This window comes from Colletotrichum acutatum, assembly GCF_030867785.1.
Source record: "Colletotrichum acutatum strain CBS 112980 chromosome Unknown BDZ83scaffold_3, whole genome shotgun sequence".
Taxonomy (NCBI): domain Eukaryota; kingdom Fungi; phylum Ascomycota; class Sordariomycetes; order Glomerellales; family Glomerellaceae; genus Colletotrichum; species Colletotrichum acutatum.
The window spans coordinates 584,972-606,289 of record NW_026848997.1 but is presented as its reverse complement, the minus strand read 5'-3'; the positions used below and the strand labels follow the sequence as shown (position 1 = coordinate 606,289).

General features: G+C 51.4%; 6 protein-coding genes across 6 annotated transcripts; 4 read left to right on the top strand and 2 right to left on the bottom strand.

Annotated features, from left to right (window-relative positions):
* Positions 1 to 1,452: 1,452 nt before the first annotated feature.
* Positions 1,453 to 2,678, top strand: BDZ83DRAFT_646291 (uncharacterized protein; the record flags this gene model as incomplete). The annotated part of the gene is made up of 4 exons (XM_060509949.1): positions 1,453 to 1,663; position 1,876; positions 1,908 to 1,968; positions 2,502 to 2,678. The coding sequence occupies 4 exons, from the start codon at positions 1,453 to 1,455 to the stop codon at positions 2,676 to 2,678; spliced, it is 450 nt and encodes a 149-aa protein (XP_060371384.1).
* A 4,206-nt stretch (positions 2,679 to 6,884) lies between these two features.
* On the top strand, positions 6,885 to 7,872 carry BDZ83DRAFT_646289 (uncharacterized protein; the record flags this gene model as incomplete). Its single annotated transcript, XM_060509948.1, has 2 exons — positions 6,885 to 6,992; positions 7,276 to 7,872. 2 exons carry the CDS (start codon positions 6,885 to 6,887, stop codon positions 7,870 to 7,872), a joined length of 705 nt encoding a protein of 234 aa, XP_060371383.1.
* A 718-nt stretch (positions 7,873 to 8,590) lies between these two features.
* On the top strand, positions 8,591 to 9,868 carry BDZ83DRAFT_715178 (PH domain-containing protein; the record flags this gene model as incomplete). Its single annotated transcript, XM_060511720.1, has 2 exons — positions 8,591 to 9,099; positions 9,166 to 9,868. 2 exons carry the CDS (start codon positions 8,591 to 8,593, stop codon positions 9,866 to 9,868), a joined length of 1,212 nt encoding a protein of 403 aa, XP_060371382.1.
* A 929-nt stretch (positions 9,869 to 10,797) lies between these two features.
* BDZ83DRAFT_564963 (Nnf1-domain-containing protein) lies at positions 10,798 to 11,863 on the bottom strand (the record flags this gene model as incomplete). The annotated part of the gene is made up of 3 exons (XM_060503698.1): positions 10,798 to 11,076; positions 11,177 to 11,305; positions 11,396 to 11,863. The coding sequence occupies 3 exons, from the start codon at positions 11,861 to 11,863 to the stop codon at positions 10,798 to 10,800; spliced, it is 876 nt and encodes a 291-aa protein (XP_060371381.1).
* Positions 11,864 to 13,933: 2,070 nt separating this feature from the next.
* BDZ83DRAFT_245900 (uncharacterized protein) lies at positions 13,934 to 14,606 on the top strand. The gene has a single exon (XM_060501899.1). It carries the CDS (start codon positions 14,031 to 14,033, stop codon positions 14,409 to 14,411), a length of 381 nt encoding a protein of 126 aa, XP_060371380.1. The 5' UTR covers positions 13,934 to 14,030; the 3' UTR covers positions 14,412 to 14,606.
* A 1,778-nt stretch (positions 14,607 to 16,384) lies between these two features.
* On the bottom strand, positions 16,385 to 17,942 carry BDZ83DRAFT_773454 (uncharacterized protein; the record flags this gene model as incomplete). Its single annotated transcript, XM_060515405.1, has 3 exons — positions 16,385 to 16,855; positions 16,927 to 17,456; positions 17,518 to 17,942. 3 exons carry the CDS (start codon positions 17,940 to 17,942, stop codon positions 16,539 to 16,541), a joined length of 1,272 nt encoding a protein of 423 aa, XP_060371379.1. The 3' UTR covers positions 16,385 to 16,538.
* Between the last annotated feature and the right edge of the window lie 3,376 nt (positions 17,943 to 21,318).

Here is a 21,318-nt window from a genome sequence, read left to right as displayed (position 1 = left end):
GGAGCGTGCATCACAGGCTCGATGGGAAAAGTGCAAAGTTCGTTCTCACACTTCATTACAAGAACGGACAATTTGTTTGGAACCCGGGGATATAAGATAGATGAAGGGGAAAGTTAGCAACGATATTCTCCTCTCAGTGGCAGCAGCAGCAGTAGCGTATGGCAAGCGATTATGCAGCTCAATTTCGAGTTCCAAGTTCCATGAAAGGCGCAAATTTCTCAAGCTCTTACCGCGCCACCTCTCTGCGTGTTCAGAATTTGTTCTTTGATTGAAAAACGTCTTCAGTCGCGGTTTTGAAAGGCAAAGCTACTTCTGGGCCTAAAATATCCCCATCTACGCGGATCTCTTCTTCGTCTTGTGTCTTCTTTCTAGAACAAGACTTCAAGGCGACGGGGTTCATGATCTGTTCCATCATCAACTCCTATCCTTGAATATCGTGATTCCTCAGATGGGAGCCGTGACCAACATTGGACTGCGTGGGTGAATAATTTGCGACACCATGAGAGTCAGGAGAGAAGGGAAAGAGTATGTCTTGAGTCTGGAGTCTCGAATCTCGAGTCTATCAGAGGATCCTAATCGGGTATGTAGATAAATCCCACCGGCATTATCTGGATCGAAAACGCACTAAAGAGAAATCCACCTTCCTCTTTACTCGGCTTCATTTCTATCCATGCTGGGCTGAGATGTGGAGACCGACATCGTCGCCGTCTCGTTCACGTTGGCAAAGAGATCAAGTCCGTTCCGCCAAGAGAAGGGGGGCCTATACCTCATCGTTCGCATCTCTGGAACCCTGTGTTAGACTGTACGACAACGGCGTTATAACGATGAGCTTTGTTTCCTGTACCACGATGCATTTCATTCGATTCGCGCGCTGCCGGGTTGGTGAGGTTGTAGACACCCGCAAGAGGGGAGGAGGCAACGTCAAGAGCGACGAGATCCAAGGCCATCGTCAATATACCCGCTTCGTTGCGCGTGTTTGGTTCATCCGACACAGACCCTCCTCTTCATCGTCTTAGTCTCTGCCTCTCTCGCCACTTTAGGCTCGGAGATCGCATCACGGTCTTTTGGGCGAAAACGCGCCCCACGTTGGACCATGAACTACAAAGGTTCCAAGAGGAAAATTGCGAAAAGGAAAGAAAGGGCGCAAAGAAGCCATCCTGGCTTGCAAATGGCGGTCGATAGTCGAGAGAGCTCTGGACCATGTTGTGGTGCCATTGGACTGGACCTACCTGCTCAGCTTGTTCGTGTTTCTCCTGTTTCCAAGCATCTCGATTTAATTGTCGAGGCTCAATGGGAGTCAACTAGCCAAGTCGGTTAGAGGGGTTTGAAAAAAAAGTTTCCTCTTTACAAAAGAACCTGGGGAAAACAACGTCGTATAAACAAACGAACCCTGTGCGACTCCAGAAAGACCAACCCGAACCATTATTGAAGTCTTGGGGGCTCCATTCAGAAATGGCACCCGGAATTACCTTCCGCCTTTCACCAGGCGTATGGGACGCGCGGGTTGCACGTCTGGTTGTTTGTCTTGGTGATCGGACCACATGTTGTGCAGGGTCGACTGACAAAGGGACCAATGTGGAAATTTCCAAAAGTTCGTGTGTCCTTTTGTCTGAAACCCCTCGAGTTCAAAACCTCGTCGCCAAGGCCCTGGGAAGCGCTGACGGTAGGCCGTTGGTATGCGAATCTCGTCTCCACAATCGTCGTACAGAGCTGAGAGAAAGTCTCCTTTTCGCGAGAATGATGTACGTAATAATGCTCTTACTCCCGAGCTGCCAATCAAGCGAGCAATGCGTGGGCGACAAGTCGGAAGCTGCCATCGACGCACGCACTCTCATAATGAGCGGATCTCGTGTGTATTTCTATTCTGTCCATCAGGGTACGACTGCGACTACAATTACTGTATATAGAGTGGTGTACGGAGGCTTGCAGCTCAGAGTCTTGGCTTGCGGGCTTGGCTGGCCAACTGGGGTAAAGGCTGGGGATTTTTGTTTCTTCCCCCTCGCAACCCATAACGTCAGTCAAACTACATTGTACTCCGTAGGTGACTGATAATGATTTGCTGTCGTAGCTGTCAAGTTCGCCGACTTGATGAAGGAAAAGTGTCCACTTAGACAAACGGGGCTTCTTTACCAGCCGGCGAGGCTGTGCTTGCTGCTGCTCGTCTTTCTGTTGGTCTTTTGCCGGCGAGCTCGGCTCGGATGTTGCGAGCCCTGCGGTTGCAGATGTCTTTGCTCTTGCACCCACAGTTCTTTTTTACCCCCTCCCTGTTTGCTTGCGACCTTCTCGATTGAGATGGCGGTCACGTCAACTTTGTGTGGTTGGTCGGTACCTGGACCTCGATTAGAAATGGTCCAGAAGATGCCGTCTTAGCCGTCAACCCCCAGCTTCCTCGGGCGTCGAGAATCTAAAGAGGGGAAATCTTGCCGTTGGGTTGTATTATTCTCCGGCGCGCGTGTTCTAGGTCGTAGAGCGGCATGCTGTCATCACTGTTTTCAAAGTAGTGCTTTGTACGTCTCCGTACGGACAATGCTTCCATCCTTGTAGCGGTAGCATACGGAACCCAAAGTGTGGGTGGGCTGGGTCTTCGTGAGCAGGTGGCCAGACTTCACCGCGCTTGTTCTTGCGAGGGGTTGCAACAGTCCGTTAACCAGCATGCAAACAGTTTTGCTGACCGATGATCACAGAGCTAGGATGAAAGATGTTCAAGTAGCAGATAGGGAACTGCCGGCGATAATCAAAGATCAGCACCTTGGAGAGCGGCTAGACAGTGGAGATTATTTGGAGATTTCCGTCGTCGATTCTTGTTTAGGAAAGAATACGTCTTTCGAGTCTGGGTTTCGTTGGTGTTGGTGACTGGCGAGTTGTTTCTAGAATATTGCCTGTTCCGAGGTAGAGCGGCATGGGCAAACTCGCGTTAGAATCAACGTCCTATCTCCTCAATGATAACGAAACATTTGCTTCACGTTGACGAACGAAGCCGACCTAGCAAAACAGGGCAGGGCGAGCATTCAGCGGCAGCCAGCTGGAAGACGGGGCGTGAGCTGTGGTGCGGGAATGGCGTCCACTCAAGCTTTCCAAGAAAATTCCAAGAGATTGGGCGAAGCCGCTAGAAGCAGAAACGGGCGGCCGGGTTCGGGGGGCGTGTGTTGCGTGGTGGTATTGGCCTGGCCTGCAACAGACTGATTACCTCCATACCAGTCCGCCATCAGTGATACGTGACATTTGCTTGACAGGCCCCAAAAGCACCACGTTCATCTATGGAAAAATTCGAACGCTGGTGTAGAAGGAGGGCGCGACGTTCGAGTCGCGACTGGCGCCCCATGGCCAAAACCTGACTTCGTGGCGTGCCGGAGGGGATCCGAAGGGCGTTTTCTGGGGAACGGGGGGATCTGGAGGGGGTCCCTATCCCAGCAGGCATGGCGTGATGGATGGGGTAGGTGTTAAACTGCCATTGTCAACGGCTGGTTCAACGATTGTCCTGATGGGCCGGATGTCGCGGAGAGTGCTCCGTTCTGCAATTTGTGGTGAGGCAGAGCGTACGTATTGCGCATGATAATCGCAATATGAGAAACGGCGCCATTGGGGCACCGGGGCCGAAGCGAAAACTCTGCTCCAAAGGCAGCAGCACAGTATACGAGGCGCGTCTGCAAAAGTTCGATTTGTTCTACCCAAACTTGCACGGCTGACGCTTGGCTTGAGAAAAGTACTGTAGGCTGGCAGGTGGCTGACCAACGACAGGCGACGAACCGGGGGATGTATTCGAGTTAGTGTTAGCAAAAGGGAACGGCTGAGTGGGATCCGCTCGCAAAAGATCCTTTGGACTTTTGCCAATAATCGGGCGTCCATCCAAACGGACACTCCGCCCTGCGCACTCGCGGACTGCAGTAGGACAGGCGCTCAAGCGAGGAGAGGCGAGTGTGTGCGCGAGGGTGGCAGGTGGTTCGGGCCAGCCGCCGCTCTTGGCATTTGCCGTTCCTCGTTTCATTTATGCACCACTCTTCCCGTCGAAGCCCAGGCCAGCAAACAGCACTGGTGTGTCCCGCCGCCGTCAATGTTTCGGGTGGGCGTACGCGGGTATAGTGGATGGTAAGGTACGGTCACTTTGTTGTAGGTTGAAGGACACGCCAGTGGCTGCCTCCGTTTCAGCGGACGATATTCAAGCTGCGGACACAGCCAGTCGTCTCTCGGCCGATTCGAGAGTCCAAGCCACTTGAAGACGGGATCGCCATGTGCATCGAGCTTGGCCGCGCTCCCGTTCTGGTGCTAGGCGGTGCTAACCCTCCATTGACGTCCATTGATGACTTGCAGTACAGAGCCAAGGAATCCCGAGCCAGCAAGAACGGTGACGGCGGGCGGGCGGCGTCGGCGGCGGAAAGAGAGGTTTACCGCAGTAACTGTTGAAAGGGGATGCTATGACATTGACAGGGCAATTCAAAGGTTAGGGGGATAGCATGGCGACATGGATTATGCAGAAATGCTTGATTGCGCGGCCGGAGGGCAAAGAGAACGGCAGAGAGACTGGGGCAAGGTCAGTGAACGACGAGGGTAGCCTTGGGCACAGTGGCGGATTTCTGACCTGTTTCGTCTTGGTCTTGGCCTTTGGTGTTGGTCTGGGTCTCGAGAGAGGAAAGTGTGTGTGGGTGGGCGGTGTTGGTGCACAAAGTATCGGTGCTTGTGCTGCGTCGTATGGCATGTTTTAGCACTGGCATGTCGACGGCCATGCTCGTTCATCCCATTTCTTGTATCCCCGTACGAAGCATCCTTTCAAACACATTAGTAGTTGTTCAGATGATTCCTTCGGGAAGTATTCGAAGTCTCATCGTCTCACCAAGTTTTGCTCAATTGTGCGGACTGCGGTTTTCTACCTGAATACAGATACTGAGCGTGAGCAGTGTTTGGTTTGCTGCTGCTGTACTGTAAGTGTACTGTGTAACGTTCTGATATCTAGCACCCACGTCGCCGATCCACTTGACATTTACCTTAGAATTTACCTTAAACCAAGGTGGACTCGGTTTACGAAGCTCCAGAGTCCAGAGTCCAGTGCTCCACAGGCAGTCAGCAAGTGGCAGTTGCCGACCAAGTTCCGTTCTGTCTATATCCGAAAAAATCCCAGTGATCGAATGACGCGGACATTGTATGCAAAAGACCTCCCTAGAGAGCCTACCTTCCTCTGTTGGAAGACTAGAGAGACGTTGTTGCCGGAGTTGAAGCCGAGTTGCGACATCTGACCTGGCCTTTACCTTGATGAGCGCAGGTGCAATATGACGAATACTACCTGCCTGCTCCATGGTTGAGAGAGTGAAGCTACCTAGAAAGAAGGAGTAGGTCTGGGTGCTAGTGTAAGCTTGTTAGTGCAAGGTAAGGTAAGGTCGGGTCGCGTCCGACTCAAGCGGTGGGAATTTGAGAACTTTGGAAGTTGACGGGAGACTTCTGACTGAGAATGGAAACAGGTACGGAGGGTGGGTCCACGCCGGGCTAGGCCCCCGCCTTTCTGTGCCGTAATGCCGTAATTGGTGCCATTGGAAAAGGCATCCATTCAGCTGACCTTCCGTCGTGGCTTCCATGATCCAATTGGTACTTTGCCGGCAACTTGTCCAAGAGTGAAACGGAAGATGGGATTCGCCAGGTAGGGGAGGCACCTGCCTTTCGTTCAAACTTTTGCATGCCTTCCTTCATATGGAGTAAGGTACCTCGATACTTTGCTAAGGCTCAAGCGGGCAGGTTGATATTCGGCAGAATTCAAGCATTTTCATTTTGCACCCGGGCCTTCTCACGCTGCAACTCTCTCTCCCTCTCCCGTCTTTTCATGGTCAGATACCTTACTTTGTTTAGTACGATAAGGTACATTGATACCTTGGGTCATCAAGTTACTTCCCGTCTGGTCCTTGCTTGCCCGCCCGGCATCAATCTAGAACGTTGGAGACGAGGCGCCATTCCTTGCATCAGATAGATACATTGCGTTTGAAGCTTTGTGTCTTAACCGACCACTTATTCCTTTCTTTTACCTTGCTCTCCTTCTCTCCTCTGTTCTGTTTCTCGGTGGACAGATACTGTCAGACTCAGGCAGTATTACAAGCGCCCGTTGTGCTATGGCGGCCAATCTCCAAGGTTGCAATGCAAATGACAATGCCAGAGGGACGTTGACCTACGGGAGACTCAGCCTCTGTCCCTCTGGTCTCCAAATACAAAGATACCCTGCTGTGCTGCTGGGTCTAGGCACAACGGGAGGTAGCATTGCCATAATACCGTCCACCAAAAGGTCAAAAGATGAAAAAGCTGGGTGGTCTACTAGCAGTCTAGCACAGGTCAAGGGGAAAAAAAAGTACCTCGAGTCCGCGCCACCCCGGTCGCCGCATGTCTTTTACCTCCCAAAACGGGTTAGACCTGTCTACAAAAGGCCTCGGTCCACTCGGCGCTGTTCTTGCTTCCCACATCCACATCCACATCCACATCCACCACTCTGACCAGGACCACCACACATTGGCACCAAAGGGCCTTTTTCTATTCTCCCTTCACTACCTTACCACAGTACTCCGTACGCAGTAATGTTAGGTTACGGCTTGTCAAACGGATGAACCGCTGGCCACTCACCACTCAGGTTTCAGGAATTACTCGTGGACCACACTGCCCGCTGGGGGTTCGTCTTGACGATCATCGGCACCGAACTCGCCCTAATTCTTACTCGAGCCTGCCTGCCATTTGCTTCAAGGCCGGTTCCTTGTCCCTATTCTGGACTCACGACCACCCTGCCGCTTTCATCCCCCCTCGTTCATCTGCCCCTGCTCTGCCGACCTGCCACGCCTGCCTCAACCTCTCAAGCCGACGGCCTGCGTTTCCGTTTGCTAGCCGCCGCTGCTGCTTGCTGCTTGCTGCTCGCCCTCCGAATGGAACACCGCACTTTACAACTGTACGGTAGAAGCGCCAAACTGCAAATCATTCATCATTCCAAGCAGTCCAACAAAGAGTCTGCCCATTTACCAACTCGCGCCGAGGTACATATCAAGGGTACGCGTACCAAAGTACGGATATCGCTGCAGCATCGCATTGAGTCCTGGTGCGGGATACTGGATATACGTACCTTCGGATCATTAATTGAATCGCACCTTGGCTGATCGATACACTACGTCCACGCCTACCGCCCGGCCAGAATCCGAGCCTCCATCTCTCTTCTTTACTCTCCAATTCTCCATTATCGAATCACCCAATACCTGCAAAAATCCCGACAGGGACCGATTGTAGCGCGCACTTGGTTCGACCTTTTGAAGTTTCGAAAAGAAAGCGGGAAAAAGACACACCCGTTGTACCCTTTGCAACCTGAACTTCACCTCTACCAACGGTGAACCCCGTACGCATACACAGTACTCCGTGCATACCCCGTTGAACTTGACCGTTCTCTCAAACTTGCTTGGGGTCCTGTTCAACTTCCGCTCGACACACGCCTCCACACCCATCAACCAGGTCCCATCCGTCCATCCATCCTTCTCTGATCACCACAAGTCGCGCGGTGGCCCCCCCAGGAACACACCAATTACCGTACATGGTCTTCACTTACCTTTGGTTTCTGTTACCCTATTCTTTCGCCATATCACGCCGTCCTTGTCAGCTACGCAACCACGTTCCCACCCGCCGCTCTTCAACGAGCCCTGTCCTGGCCTGACCCGACGTCCGATGCGCATGAGATCCGCCCCCAGAGCCAAGTCCCCCTTGCGGCCCTGGTCCTTCAACACAGACGAACTGCCCTTGCTGCGCGGTCCCGGACATCGTCTCCAACCTCTCGCGCCTCTTCTTCGGCCCTGCACGGGAATCGGTTCCCTCATATCCGGCTTGTACTGCTTTCATCATCGGGCTTCCTATTCAGTCCAACCTTGTTAAGCGGCTCTTCTTTGCGCTGGCACCACCCGATGACTCGACGCCTCCCGTTTCGCTTCACTCCTCCCGCCAGCCCGTTGCAACCTTGACCTTCCATCCCATCTCGTCTGCTTCCTCCACAACCACCACGCCTCCTCACATCTGTGCTTCCTGTGCTTGCTTGCTTGCTCGTCGTGCTTGTCTCGCACCTCGCTCGCTCCAGGAACTGGATTCTATTCCTACGCCCGGTCATTGGAACCAGGCCTATTACTTGGACCCGTCGCTCCATTGCCACCGCTTTCTCGCTTCTCGGCACATCACTCCATCCTTCATCCACCTTCTTACCACGACACACACACACACATCCACACCACCGAGGTCTCCAGTCCTTCTCCATACCTACGCATTCGTACCTGACTGGACCTAATCCACTCCCCGATCTCATCTCATCTACCGGTCTCGTCCCAGGACCCCTTTGCATTTGTTTTACGTTACTCTGCCCCGTGCGGCCCTAAGAAAGAGCCGCCGACAAAAGGCCCTCACCATGAAGTTTTGCGGGTCAGCATAACCCCCGGGCCAAGCACATCTCGTGAATCCCTCGTTCCAGGGAATCCGTCCGAGACAGACGCACGGGAACGGGCCTCTGCCTCCGCTGCCACCCGCCGCATGGTGGTCCTGGCCTGACACGACTCGTCTGTTGCCGGCTCACTCGTCTCCTGTCATATAAAACCTCATCTGCCCCATGGATCCCCGCAGCGAGGACGGCGGAAATGGACCATCTAATACCGCTGCGCAGCCGCCGCCTCTCCGGCGGCGACTATCGATGGAGGAGGACTATTTCTACCAGGAAGTCATGACTTCCCCTTTCCGACGACCATCACAGCCGCCACCATATGAGCGGGATGCTAGACCAAAACGACTGGTGGCACCCAGGGTCAACTCCCAACATGGAGTCGGGGAGGACTTGCCAGGCTATTCGTGCGACATCGAGTTGGAGGGCGTATGGGTGAAGAAAATGGAAATTGAAAACACAACCAAACGAGCAGAGGACAGAAATTGGCACACCACTATCGTACAACTACGAGGTACTGCATTGAATTTTTACAACGTGAAGAAGGATTGGGGATGGGGCAGGACGAGAGACGGACCGACCATCTCGCCCGACAACCCGCCGTGGGTGCGAAAGGCTTCTCTCGACAGAGCGTACAGTCTTCAGCACGCCGATATTGGTATTGCTGCCGATTACAAGAAGTAGGTTGCCTCGATTCTCAGCCTCATTTCATGCCAAGACCTGCCAAGAGACTGACTCCCACCTAGGAGGCGATATGTCATTCGTGTCAGGGCCGAGGAGGATCAGTTCCTTCTATCCTGTATAGAATTAAGCACCATGGTTAGATGGTTGGAGGCTCTCTTCGCCGCCATCGATGTTGCCGCTCCCATCGACGATCGTGACTATCCCCGCGACCAAAGCATCCCCCGCATTCAACGTATCCGCTGGTTCCGTGGCCAGACACCAGCACCGACGAACAACTACCCCGTACCCACGCCAAGACCACTGAGTCCTGAACTCCGCCGCGTGGCTTCTGCCGAGGCACCCGATCCCTTCCCAGCATCATCGACTATAGAAGGTCTCGTTCACCAGGCCGTCGTCAACGAGCGCGGCGAGACCAACGTCTTAGACAGCGAGTCTATTTACGGACCCGGACCCGGAAGGAATGAGCTGATCAGCAGCCGCTTGTCGACAACATCGTACCCCAACGAGGCCATCGATCCTGACACTGGAAAATGGGCGCCCGAGCACCAATGGAGCGCGGCCCACGATCTGCTTTACGCCAAGCTTTGCTACTCTGTTCTCCTGTTCAAGAGCCCCCGAAAGTCAAACTATATCATCAGCAAGGGGAAGCGATGGTTCGTGGATTGGGCAACAGGTCGCATGGTGCGCGTACTGCCGCCAGCCTACGGCGAGATTGACTTCTTCGGCCCTTGGCAAGTTATCCACACGGAAAACAGGAGGATTTAAGATGGGTTGTTGTTTCTCCCTCACTTCTACTGCACATATACATACCCCGTGCCCTCGTCTATAACGAGGGCCTTTCTTTCGCATTGACACGAGGAAGAATCGCAAGATTCGAACGATACGGATTTTTACCATACATTACCCAGAGGCTGGGCGGTCGGTCGGGACGGCGGCCAAAACAAAAATCGGGCGGGACGGCGCGGCATATGCATTCGGTTGACTCATTTCTTTCTTCCTACTTCCATCTCAATACCTCTCAACCTTGTCCTCAGTCTCCTTTGTCTTTCATGGCGGGCGAGAGAGAGAGTGAGCGAGAGCATAGTTTTGCGCCAAGCATATCATCATTGGGCGGCGTTATCAAGGGCAGCGGCAATGCTCGCTGCCCCAAATTTCATTATCGTCCTTTTCGCTTTTTTTTTGTAGCATGAAGTATTCAGCGTCGGCATTGCGAAAGCCTTGGCACCGAACATATTCTTTGACGATGGGGGATCCTGAAAGAAACACCCAATTGGTCATGGCCGAGGCATAGCCTGGTTGACTTGAATATATCGAACGTTAACAACATGTCTTGCAATGAATGTGAAGCTTAACCGCTGGAGAATGTCATGTTGAGGATGTCGTTTGACCAGGATGGCCAGAACGTGAAAGGAGCTACATCTTTTGCAAGCTCTTGGCTTTGTGTCCAAGTGCTTGAGCGCTGTGGCAACAGGAGCAATTTTGGAGAGATTCAGGGGGGGACATTTCATGGCCTATATAAATCAAAATGGTATCTCATGCATTGAGAAAAGCAACCGCGCCTCTAGCCATACTCCCAAAGTCCTTCTTCGACAGTATCCCATGAATTTGTTCAAAGTCGGGTTGCGTATTTTTTCTTAATAACGCAAGCGTCTCCCCCTACTCCCTTCCTCCCTCGCTCCCCTTCTACATTCTATTCACATACCTGCCATCTCCACCTCGGAAGCCCGCGCCTCCGCCGCCAGCTCGGGCGCGACGTCCACGAGCAGCGCGTTGGCGCCGTCGATATCGGCGACCTGGCTCTCGAGCTGGGCGAGGAGGGCGTCGATCTCGGCGCGCTGGGATTGGATGGAGGCGAAGAGGGATTCGTTGGAGGCCTGGGTGTTTTGGAGGCGGGCGTTGAGGGTCGATTGTTGCGGGGCGAGGCGCGGGGCGAGGTGGGCTGTTAGGATTTCGTCGGGGGGAGGACGTGTGGGCTATGTGGTTTTGGTGTTAGTTCTCGGGGTTGATCTTGGTTGTCTCTTAGAGTGACAAATTATCGTGGCCGAAGAAGGAAAGGGGGGAGAGGGGGGTGACGTACGGGATGGGTTCTTCGACGTCGCTGCCGCCTTCTTGTCTCCTGCGGTCTGCATCGCTGACGAGGTTTTCTAGCTCGTTTAGTTTGCGGATGACGTCGCGGTCGGCGAGGATCGATTGGAAGTCTTTCTGCATAGGGATTCGAATAAGCATTAGCATGCTATTCTTCTCCTTAATTTCCTTTGTGGAAAAGGGGGTGACATGACGGCCTAAACGTACGTTACACCTCTCCTCGAGGTAATCCACCATTTGCTTCTGGACGTTGCGCAGGGTATTCGGCGCGTGGGCGGCGACGGTGGGGAAGCACGAGGCGAAATTGTCGTAGTTTACTTTGCGGAGGGTGCTGGCGAGAGCGCCGTCGTAGAGCTGGATGAAGCGTCCCGCGCGGGGGCCGGGCGTCGCGGGGGTGTGTTTCTGGGGGAGGGGAGGGGAGGCGGGCGGTTGTGGTTGTGTTTGTTGCGCTTGTTGTGATGGGTCTTGTGATGATTGCGCTGTCGTCGCTGAGGTTGATTCTGGTGCTGCTGGTACTTCTGGTGTCGTTATTGATGTTGTTGTTGACGATGCGCCGCTGGGATGCGATTCGGTCTCGGGTTGGTGTTGGACGGCGTGGTCTTGCGATTGGATCTGTGATGATGATTCCTTTATCGATTGGGAGGGTTGTGACTGGTCTTGGTCGGGGGCGGACATTTTGTGCGGAGTGGGTGGTTTGGTGAGAGGTGGTGGGATTGTTACTTGGCTGAGTTCACGATGCAATGCGATGCGATGCGATTGCGGTGGTGTTTAAGTGAAGATTAGCGGCTGGGATCCCGGAGAGACGTGACGCGTCTGTGGTTAAGGTCAGGTACATTGGTGGGGGTGGGCACAGTCAGAACGGCGCGAAGATGACGGGAAGTTCACGTGCTTTGCTTACCTTGCCTATGGCTCGGGCCATTCTTAATGTTTTTCTTAATTCCCCCTTGGCGGGTGGGATGAACGCCGCCAAGACAATCCAGATGCGAGCGATCCCGGCCAGCCGGTTGGTTCTGTTCCTGAATCCTGGCAGCTTGGCGTGGGGATTTTTTTTCTGCGCCGCTCGCCTTTTCTTGCTCTTGTCCGTTTGGGGAAAGTCAATTCAAACCTCTATACGCGTACTTTGCCCATCTTGGTGTATTTGAACGACGAGTGTAGGTATACGGGGTGTCGTTCTCAGGGACGCAAGTCTGCTACTCATTTCGTCGATTCGTCTTTGGTTTCCTCTTTGAAACATGCAAGCTGTTCCACGATGGTTTTCTGCTCAACACCAAATGGACCTTGCCCACGTTGCCCCTGCGAAGTTGAGCGCGAGAGAAGTTGAGGGGTGAATCTTGAATGGTGGCCTCTGCCCATCCGACTTCATATCATCATCACACTGTGTTCAATTTGAAAACGGATTGTTCAATTCCAAATGCACAATTTCTCGGTTGTTCTTTATAAGCTGAGAGTGAGGCAGTGTTGAGAAGCCAAATCTTATGCATTCATAGTGCAACTACCTCAACGAGCAGCGAAACTAAGTGTCAGCGTTCTTCATCAACGACATCAACGAAATCCATGATAAACAGGCCACAACTTTGAGCAACGTGACGGAAAGTAACCATCACCGACCTGGAATGCGATGCTTAATATAGCAGCACGCCATTCTACGAAACGGTAGCATGAAAGACTAGTTCGTTAACTCCTTTCTATACGAAGGAGCCTCGAAGCGCCCCCCGCGGCCCCCGCCCCGGGCACCTGTCGGCGTAGTACTACAGTCCGAGCAACAACTGCAACTGACACAAAGTATTCTCCGAGGAAACATTACTTCAGTTTACAGACCAGACCACATTGAACTGGAAACCATCATGACTGGAACTCGTTTCGCTTTGTTGCCCTATACAGCTCCTCGCGCCGTTGAACATTTTTTCAAACAATTGTTTCAAGAAAGCACCTGAGGCGTGAGAAGCCGACTCTCCTTCGCCAGCCGTGTCATCTGATAGTTGTCTTGATCTACCGGCCCATCAATTCACCCCTTGTGAAAGTCATCTGCCTCAACTCGTATCATAAAGGCTAAGCATTTCATCTAATGTCCTTCCCTCGGCTCCCCCTGAATTCGGCATCTTGAGCCGATGTGGAAGTCCGCATGGCACGCGAAGCAAGTAATTCCAACCGAGAAGCCTCAAGCTAGAAACGAAGGCTGCTTCGCCTCGTTCGGGCCCCTCGGGGCTTGACTTCCATCCATCTGCCCTTCCAAAGTCGGTCTAGATCGTCCTTGTGTGACCCGCCCCGAGGAAACCACCATTCTGTAACTTGCGTGCAGTTTGAACAAGCTTCATACAAGCTTCATATAGCATCACACATAGCCTCCATCAATTCAATACAACCCTGCCTATCCTGGCTAGCCGGACCTCGAAGCATACATAAAAAACATGTAGATGTTTCCTGATTCGACCAGACACGGTTAGGCAGACACTTCCGGTGGGATTCCTTGTCCTGGAGGGACAGGAAACGGCGTCATGATCAGCTCTTCATCATTTGCCAGGCACGGCGGTAAAGCCCCCTTTTGGTATTGACTTGAAAAGTCGTGATGTCCAGGTGGTTTATTTTTAGATGCGGTTAGTATTGTGTTTGGTAAACCTGCATCATGCTCGTGGGTGCGGTAAAACATTGTCACTTCTCTTTGTCTACGTATCCTATATAAGACCCCGAACAAAGTCTATCTTCAAGTTCTGAGTCCGCCCTTACATCTCTCACAACCTCAGAAACATACAGACCGCTCAGAACTACATACAACCCCATCTCATCAATACTACAAACCCCACAAACGGCACACTCAACCCCGTCCCTATCTTCCTAGCCCAACATGCGTTTCGCCTTCGCCGCCCTCCTCGCCATGACGACAGTCGCCCTGGTAATACCTCCCTCGAATCTCTTGCATCCATCTTGGCCTTTCCAGCAGAACAAAAGTAAACTAATCATGCCCCTTACTACTAATAGGCCACTACTACTCCCCACGCTAGCACGACGACGGGCGGCGTCAAAGCCGCTGCCACGAAGAGCAACTCAGCATCAGCCAAGGCGACTTCGACTACCACTCACAGCAAGAACGTCGGGCCCAGGGAGACCGCGGCTGTTGCCCTTGGTGTCATGCTTGGCGGAATGGGCCTTGTTGTCAACATGTGAGAAGAGAAAAAGGATGTCAAGTCTTCGGCTTCGGTCACCTTTGATGTTACGAGCTGTTTGAGTGCAGAAGGTTTTCGTTCTACTTCTTGGGCGAGTTGAGGGGGAGGGCATTCAAAGAAGGTGGATTGTGGGTAGCTTGGGAGGCAACTCGATGTCAAATAGGTACAACAACTCCTAGCTCGTGAATTCAGATTTAGGATTCTTTCAATCAGCTGTATTATTGTTTTGCTACCTACATAACATCTTTGAAATAGTACGTGACTCCCATGATAAATCTGCATGTTTGATGTGGTTACGAACCTTTGATAAAGGAGAGAACGGGAGGGCATTATGACAGCCAGCCATCTTGTGTTCGCTCGCATAGAGCTCAAACTCATCTCTATTCTATGAATCCAAGAGAACATAAATCATCATTTGACTATCCGGTCATCTCCGACGCCACCTCCAGGTCAATGTCATCGCCCATTCTCAAGGAGACCAATTTAGCTCACAGTGCCCAGTAGTGATATCAAATTCAGATAAAACAAACCGGCGCATACTCGCTGCTCACTCCCCCGAGTGTTTTTAGAGTCTCATTGGTCATTGGGCAATAGCACAACATGGAACAGTTGAGCTAGTCCGCCGTCCCCCACTCCGTCAAGCCCACGCATCCACACCTTCGCCAAAACTCCACGACACGTCACAAAAACTTCAAAAACATACAACACCAGGTATTCGCTGGTCGTCACCGACCCAACTACTAATCCGGCCCTCATTGGCTTATCTATGGGAGAGCGGACGGGATCCCGAGTTTTCCAATGGGTATGGTCGTATGTGGTGCCTGATTGCGAGGTTTGGGTTCATGTCGACTGCTTGTTTGGCACCTGAGGGAAGGTCAGGGGCCGAAGTGCACGTAGCATCTTCTCAAGACACTGGATAATGGAAATTTCATAACTTTTAGCATCGGTTCTCGTTGATTGTGGGTTCATAAGGTAGGCAAGGCCAGATGAAGAGAGCTCAAACCAAAGGATTCACCTATAGCTTGGCCCAGCCCCCAGCGAGGAACACCTCGTAGATGTGATCATGAAGGTGTACGCGGAACTCATGGATTATAATTTTGACATTTCTTTTACCCTGAGTTTCACATCGAAGAGGCTTTGTATGAATCTGTGTTTCTTGTGTTGCTCACTGGAATTGCCTTGGCTCGAAAAGCCATTCTCATCAATAACGTGGGCGTCTTTTTTTTTTTAATTTTTTTTTTACGAATGTTACAAACCGACGGAAGGGAAATTTCACCATGTTAACTTTATTCTCTTACTTATAAGAGCAAGAAGACTCGAGAAGAAGCTACGGTTTGACGACGCGCTGTGACAATAGCGGGACGGTTGCCTCGAGCCATATAAGAGACGTGCTAAGAATAATTGCATCTTTGAGGAGCTGGGCTCAGAGCTCCCTATATTAAATAAAAACCAAAGAAGAAGAGATCCCTTGATGCTACTACTACCAGAAAAAAACATGCCACTAGTGAGTTGATCCAATGAATATTGCCTACAGCTAGTTGTGTCAACCTCCCCAAGCTTATCGTCCATGTCTTCCTCGCAACAAGAATGGCTTTAATCACAAATCTTATTAAAGCATTTTGGTAGCATTCAAAAGTCCCACAAACAACTACGGGCAGACTCACACAAAACCGGATTCTAGGCATTAACCGGACCGCACAAACTGCTTGCTTCCGGTCCCCGATTTCGGGCTCGGAACCCCCCTCCTCCTCATATGATCCCTTAAAATTTGATCCAGAGCTAAGATACCTAAAGAGGTAATACAATTTGACCATTAAACCCCCGGTGTAGCAGGAAGCGCGGCTGTTGGAGCTATCACAGTTAGAACAAACGGAGCTCCGACTAGAACCTGTGAGCTTCCCGATGATGAAGATATTGTCTGACTGGAGATCGGAATCCCTTCGGTACTAGATGGAGGCAACGTAGGGGGAAGAGAGATTGTTGGAGTGCTTATTGGGGCTTGCGCCGTATTTGTTGGAGGCAGCAGGCCGGACGTCGAATCAGGTGACAGAGTGGTGGGCGGGCTCTGCGGTGTGGTACTAGCAAGGCTGAGTGGGCCGCCGATAGAGATTGTAGACGATGCGCTGGGCAAAACAGCGCTTGGTGAAGTAGCCGGTGATGTTTCGTTTCGCCATATCCCGGTTGATGAGCTAGAACTCGGGGTCTGACTCGAAAGTGATGACGTGGAAAAGGGTGGTGTCGATGGAAGGTTGCTCAGTGTGCGAGACCTCGAAAAGCTTGTGTCTGAGGTGCCAGCTGATGAAGATCGCGTGAACATACTGGATGTCGTAAGAGATGATGTGGTTGTCAAAGGTAGTTCGCCAGTCATGGAGGTGGAGCTTCCTGTGCTTGATGTGGATGCTATTGTTGAAAGTGAACTCATTGTGCTCGATAAATCCGATGTTGTTAAGGCTGAACTCAGTAATGTAATTGAACTTGTTGAACTTTGGTCTGTGGTGGTAGTTGACTGTGTTGATGTTGTAGTAGGTGTGAAAGAAGTAGTGGATGAGACACCAATGCTTGAAGAGCTGGAAGTACTGGTGGGAGAAGAGCCAGGGGAAGTACTAGAGGAAGTGCTAGAAGAAGTACTGGAAGAGCTGGAAGAACTAGAAGAAGAGCTTGACGAAGAGCTGGACGAGGTGCCGGACGAGGTGCTAGAAGAAGAGCTGGTTGTCGATGTAGTCGTAGCTGTCGCTCCAATAGTAACAGTACCCGAGACAGTTCCCGAGGCCTTAACCGTCGATGTGTACTCCTGTCCGGCGGCAACGATCGAGGTTATGGTGACATAGTCAATCTTGACCACGGGATCACAGTCAACACAGCCGGCAGCATTCAGCATCAGGGCGGAATCCCATTCACTATCGCCTTTGTCGCAAATGGCAAACACCATGGTCTGGGTTCCGGACGCAGTAATGCCCACGAGAAGGGGAGGGGATGACCCCGGGTAGGACGTGACACTGGTCGGCGGCGTGATCACGATCGGTTGTGCAAGGAGATTAGACACGGCCGTAATGCCGTTGGAATACTGTTGACCGCCTAGATAGATGCCGATAGGATCAGCAGATCCACTGGAAGGTATCAGCAAGCTTGTCATTACACTAGATCACACTGACCTAGAAGTTCACATACCCCTCCTCTTCCGATGCGAGGATAAATTCGACTTGAACGCCGCTGTATCCAGGGTCGATAGCGATGTCTACGGTCAGAACAGCGGCATTGAATGTACTCGGACCGCAGTATGCGGCAGAACCGGCCGCGCCGTTGTTCACGTAGTGATCGCCATTGGGAAGAGCCCCAACGGCAGTCCCAGACGTTAAGATGGCGCCGTTTCCGATGCCACCGAGGCCGGCAGTGAATGTCCCGGAGCTGGCGGCCGCACCCGAAAAGGTCGCTTGCAGGACAGTTATTCCGGGACCATTGAAAAGAGCATCGGCGAGGATAGTGGCATCGTTGGTCGGAGTGACGCTGAAACTTCCGCACAGGGGCGCAAAAGCTGCAAAGACAGCAAGCAGGATGGACCTCTTGAACAACATCTCCAAAGATTTATGACGCATGTCAGGACGACAGAGGTTTCAATAAGAAGCAGGACGTTCTCTTACTGAATAGCAATAGTAGCGGTGGCATATGAAGACCTGTCAGTCGTCCGCGTCGGGCGTTTACAACAGGGCGAAGCATCCTCAAGACCAAATACGATATGACGCAACGTGCCTCGAAATGGATGGATGTAAACGCCCCTTTTCACCATGATCAAATACCGAGACATCTTGGCTCGCAGTATCATTGCAGTTACACGGGCAGATCTAGAACCAGGGCCTGAAGAATGATGAAGCATACCGGTGCATTGATCACAGTTGATTACTTTGTCACCGTGGACCATGTGGTTGACAACGTAATGACTGGTTTTGACTAAACGATGTTTTACTCATCCTGCTATCGCCAATCACGCAAGGTTAGGGGACACGCAAACAAAGCTCCTTAAATGTATAGACTGGGTTGCGTGAACTGCATTAATCGTGCAATTTCTTCCCGCTGTTGTAGTTAGTTCAAGAAGTTTGGGTAAGACTCCTTTTTTCGTCCATTTCGAATACAAGATTCAAATATGGTCTGAACGCTCCCAGGGTGGCTTACCGTCGCACAAGAGGGAACATTGGGGTTTTTGTGACATATCTGCATTCTTCGGCACTCCACAGCTTGCTTTTGAATCAAAAAGTACCGAGACTCAAGATTCCAGCAGAAAGATTAAACCATGTCCAGTAATTCTGAACGTTTAAGTGTGCCATGGCGAAGAGGCACCCAGGCGGCATCATGAGCTGTGCAATGACCCTGAATGTTACACACACATTTTTGTGGGAGAATAAGAGCTCACTGATTCAACAGCTCATGTAATGCCTCTAAAATTAGTGAAAATTCAGCCGCTATAGTGCCTCGTATTGCTTTGAACAACGCGAAACACCATACTTTCCCCCCTTCCCCTGTCGGCTTAATCATCATTCCAAGGGTCTACTACAGGGTTTGCGAGTCTCATCACTATTCATGGAAGCCTGGCACAAATGACATGATTCAGGCCGATCAAATCGTGAGATGAGTACAAGATTATGACCTTACCTTTATCGACGAGGTTGGGGTTGCAGCCCGAGATCGTAGATATGTACTGGGCCTCGCTTTCTCGAAGGTTTAGCTTGTATAAGTGCATACAAGCCTAAAGTTATACCTGGAGACAGACCTTGAAGCAGATATTGTCGTTATTCCATGGCTGACTGTACTAAGATACGATGTAGGATATCCTCGCAGTAGCCGCTAATCCTGGATTTGGTGTTACTCCGTCTGAGAGACCTGATGAAGGAAGGATACTTGGTGCTCCCGAACCTAGCGGAACAGCCCGCCTCGGTGGAACTTGATGAATAGGCAAGCTATTTCTTCAGTCTCTTCGGCCGTGTAATCTCACCTGTAGAGTGAGGAGGGGTCTTAAGAAACGCGAATTGCCTAGCCCATCTTATGATAAGGTGGTTGGGCTTGAGTGCCTCCTTATACATACTCTAGTGTCCTATGAATAGTATTCTATAGATTCGTTAATAAAGTATGGTCCTAGGTAGAATCCAGAGCTATAAAATACGTCTATTATCGACGTCGGTTCCGATTGTAATCTCAAATCTGTTCCCGAGTCGGCACCTAACCGTAAGTCTTGCTCGAAGTCCGCTATGAGATGAGCTAATGAACATTTAAGCATGTCTACATCGGTGAAATTACATGCCGGAACCAAGTTCAATTCAAAGAAAGGCTTGGTCGATTCCGTCCAGAGCGGTATGTTGACGACGTTCTTTATCTTACCATCACGCGAAGCAAGGTCATCCAGTCCTCGAGACGACACACCCAATAAATGAAGACCACGTTCCGTAAGCATGAAAAGCCGCTTGGAAGTTTACATGCTTGACCACGATTGGGTTCTACGAGAGCGACATTGTCCGCAGGTTCAGGATGCAAGTCATCATTGGCACTGCAAGGTGACGTCAACTGCCAAAACCCTTGCAAAATGACCGTAGGCGCCAGAGCATACAACTACCTAAGGAGCAGGACACCCTCATTTTAGCAATTGAGAAGAGCAAAACCATATGAAACCCGGGAGACTACGAGAATGAATAAGTCAAATCCGCCGATTAGTTCCGATGCCGACGTAGCGTTACTATGCGCCGCTGGAAAGGTCGCCTCGCTGGCCGCTGGGAACGCCCAACTATGGCACCAGTATCAAAGGATTCCACTCTTGACAATCACAATGGACTTCATTCTACTCTCGTTGTCCGCCTTCAAGCTGTTTAACATCTCCTGGGCAGAGATACGGAAGAAGAAAAAGGCCATTAGACAAGCAAGACGAATGCTCTGGGCGCTCGAACGTCTTTTAGTCATGTAAGTAACCGATAGTTTTATTGTTATGTCAAACATAGATTGGGGTATAAAAGTAAAAAGTCATGGATCGGAAGCTCACAGCCTGGATTTCTCAGTGATCTTGCGGTGTCTATCTCCAAGGCTTGCTCAATTCTCTGGATAGCTAGACAGAAGTGTGACGTTCCAAAATCATACTATAACACCTATGGATACCTCGAGTCCATTGATGGATTCTTCCTCTCACTCGTACATGCAGGCGTTCTGTTCCTCGTCGGGGAACTAGGCCTCCTATTCTGGGGTCAGCCCGGAGAAAGGCAGCAAGTACGAAGCTTCTGGTTCATATTACGTCATGGTTCTCACGCCCTTGGATGGATGATGGCGTTGGGGGTCGTTGGGATCCAAATATCGGTCTCAGTCATGAAGCAATACCATGTCTTGGGGCTGCCAGGAGCGGGGGAAATACGCTTTGCATCGCAAGATCTTGCTTCAGATGGCATGGCCAAGATCCTGCTCTTCTTTATAGGGCTTCTGCTATGTGTGCCATTCCAGTCGGTGGTGAGAACACTTTCTTCTTCCTTTAGCAGAGAACTGGATAGAAATGACTGACCCCCTTCACCTAGGGAGGACCATGGTTGTGGGGCAATTTGCTCCTAACCACCGCTACCTGGACCTGGCGACTCGCCAGGGTCTTTGAGAAGAAAGGCTTGGACGAGATTACCCCTCATGTCACCGCATTAATTGTAGACATTTTCTATGGGAGACTGCCAACCGTTTTTCTCTTGGCCATGTTTACATTCTTCTTGCGACCAGGTCGATGAAAGGGCCAGGTAGGCTTGAGATGAGTTGGAGGCCTCTTTTCTCTCCACATGGCGTACCAGATTTATAGCTTTCCCCCAACGATAGTCTGCCTACAGATCCAGTAGGAATGAATTTTGACTATAGATCAAGACCTCAGACGAGACGTCTCAAGTATGGAATCATTGGTTCCGCTTCCATCAGAGCTCGATGAAAGAAGAACCAGGTCCGTATGTCTGCTGGCGCCTTGTCCTG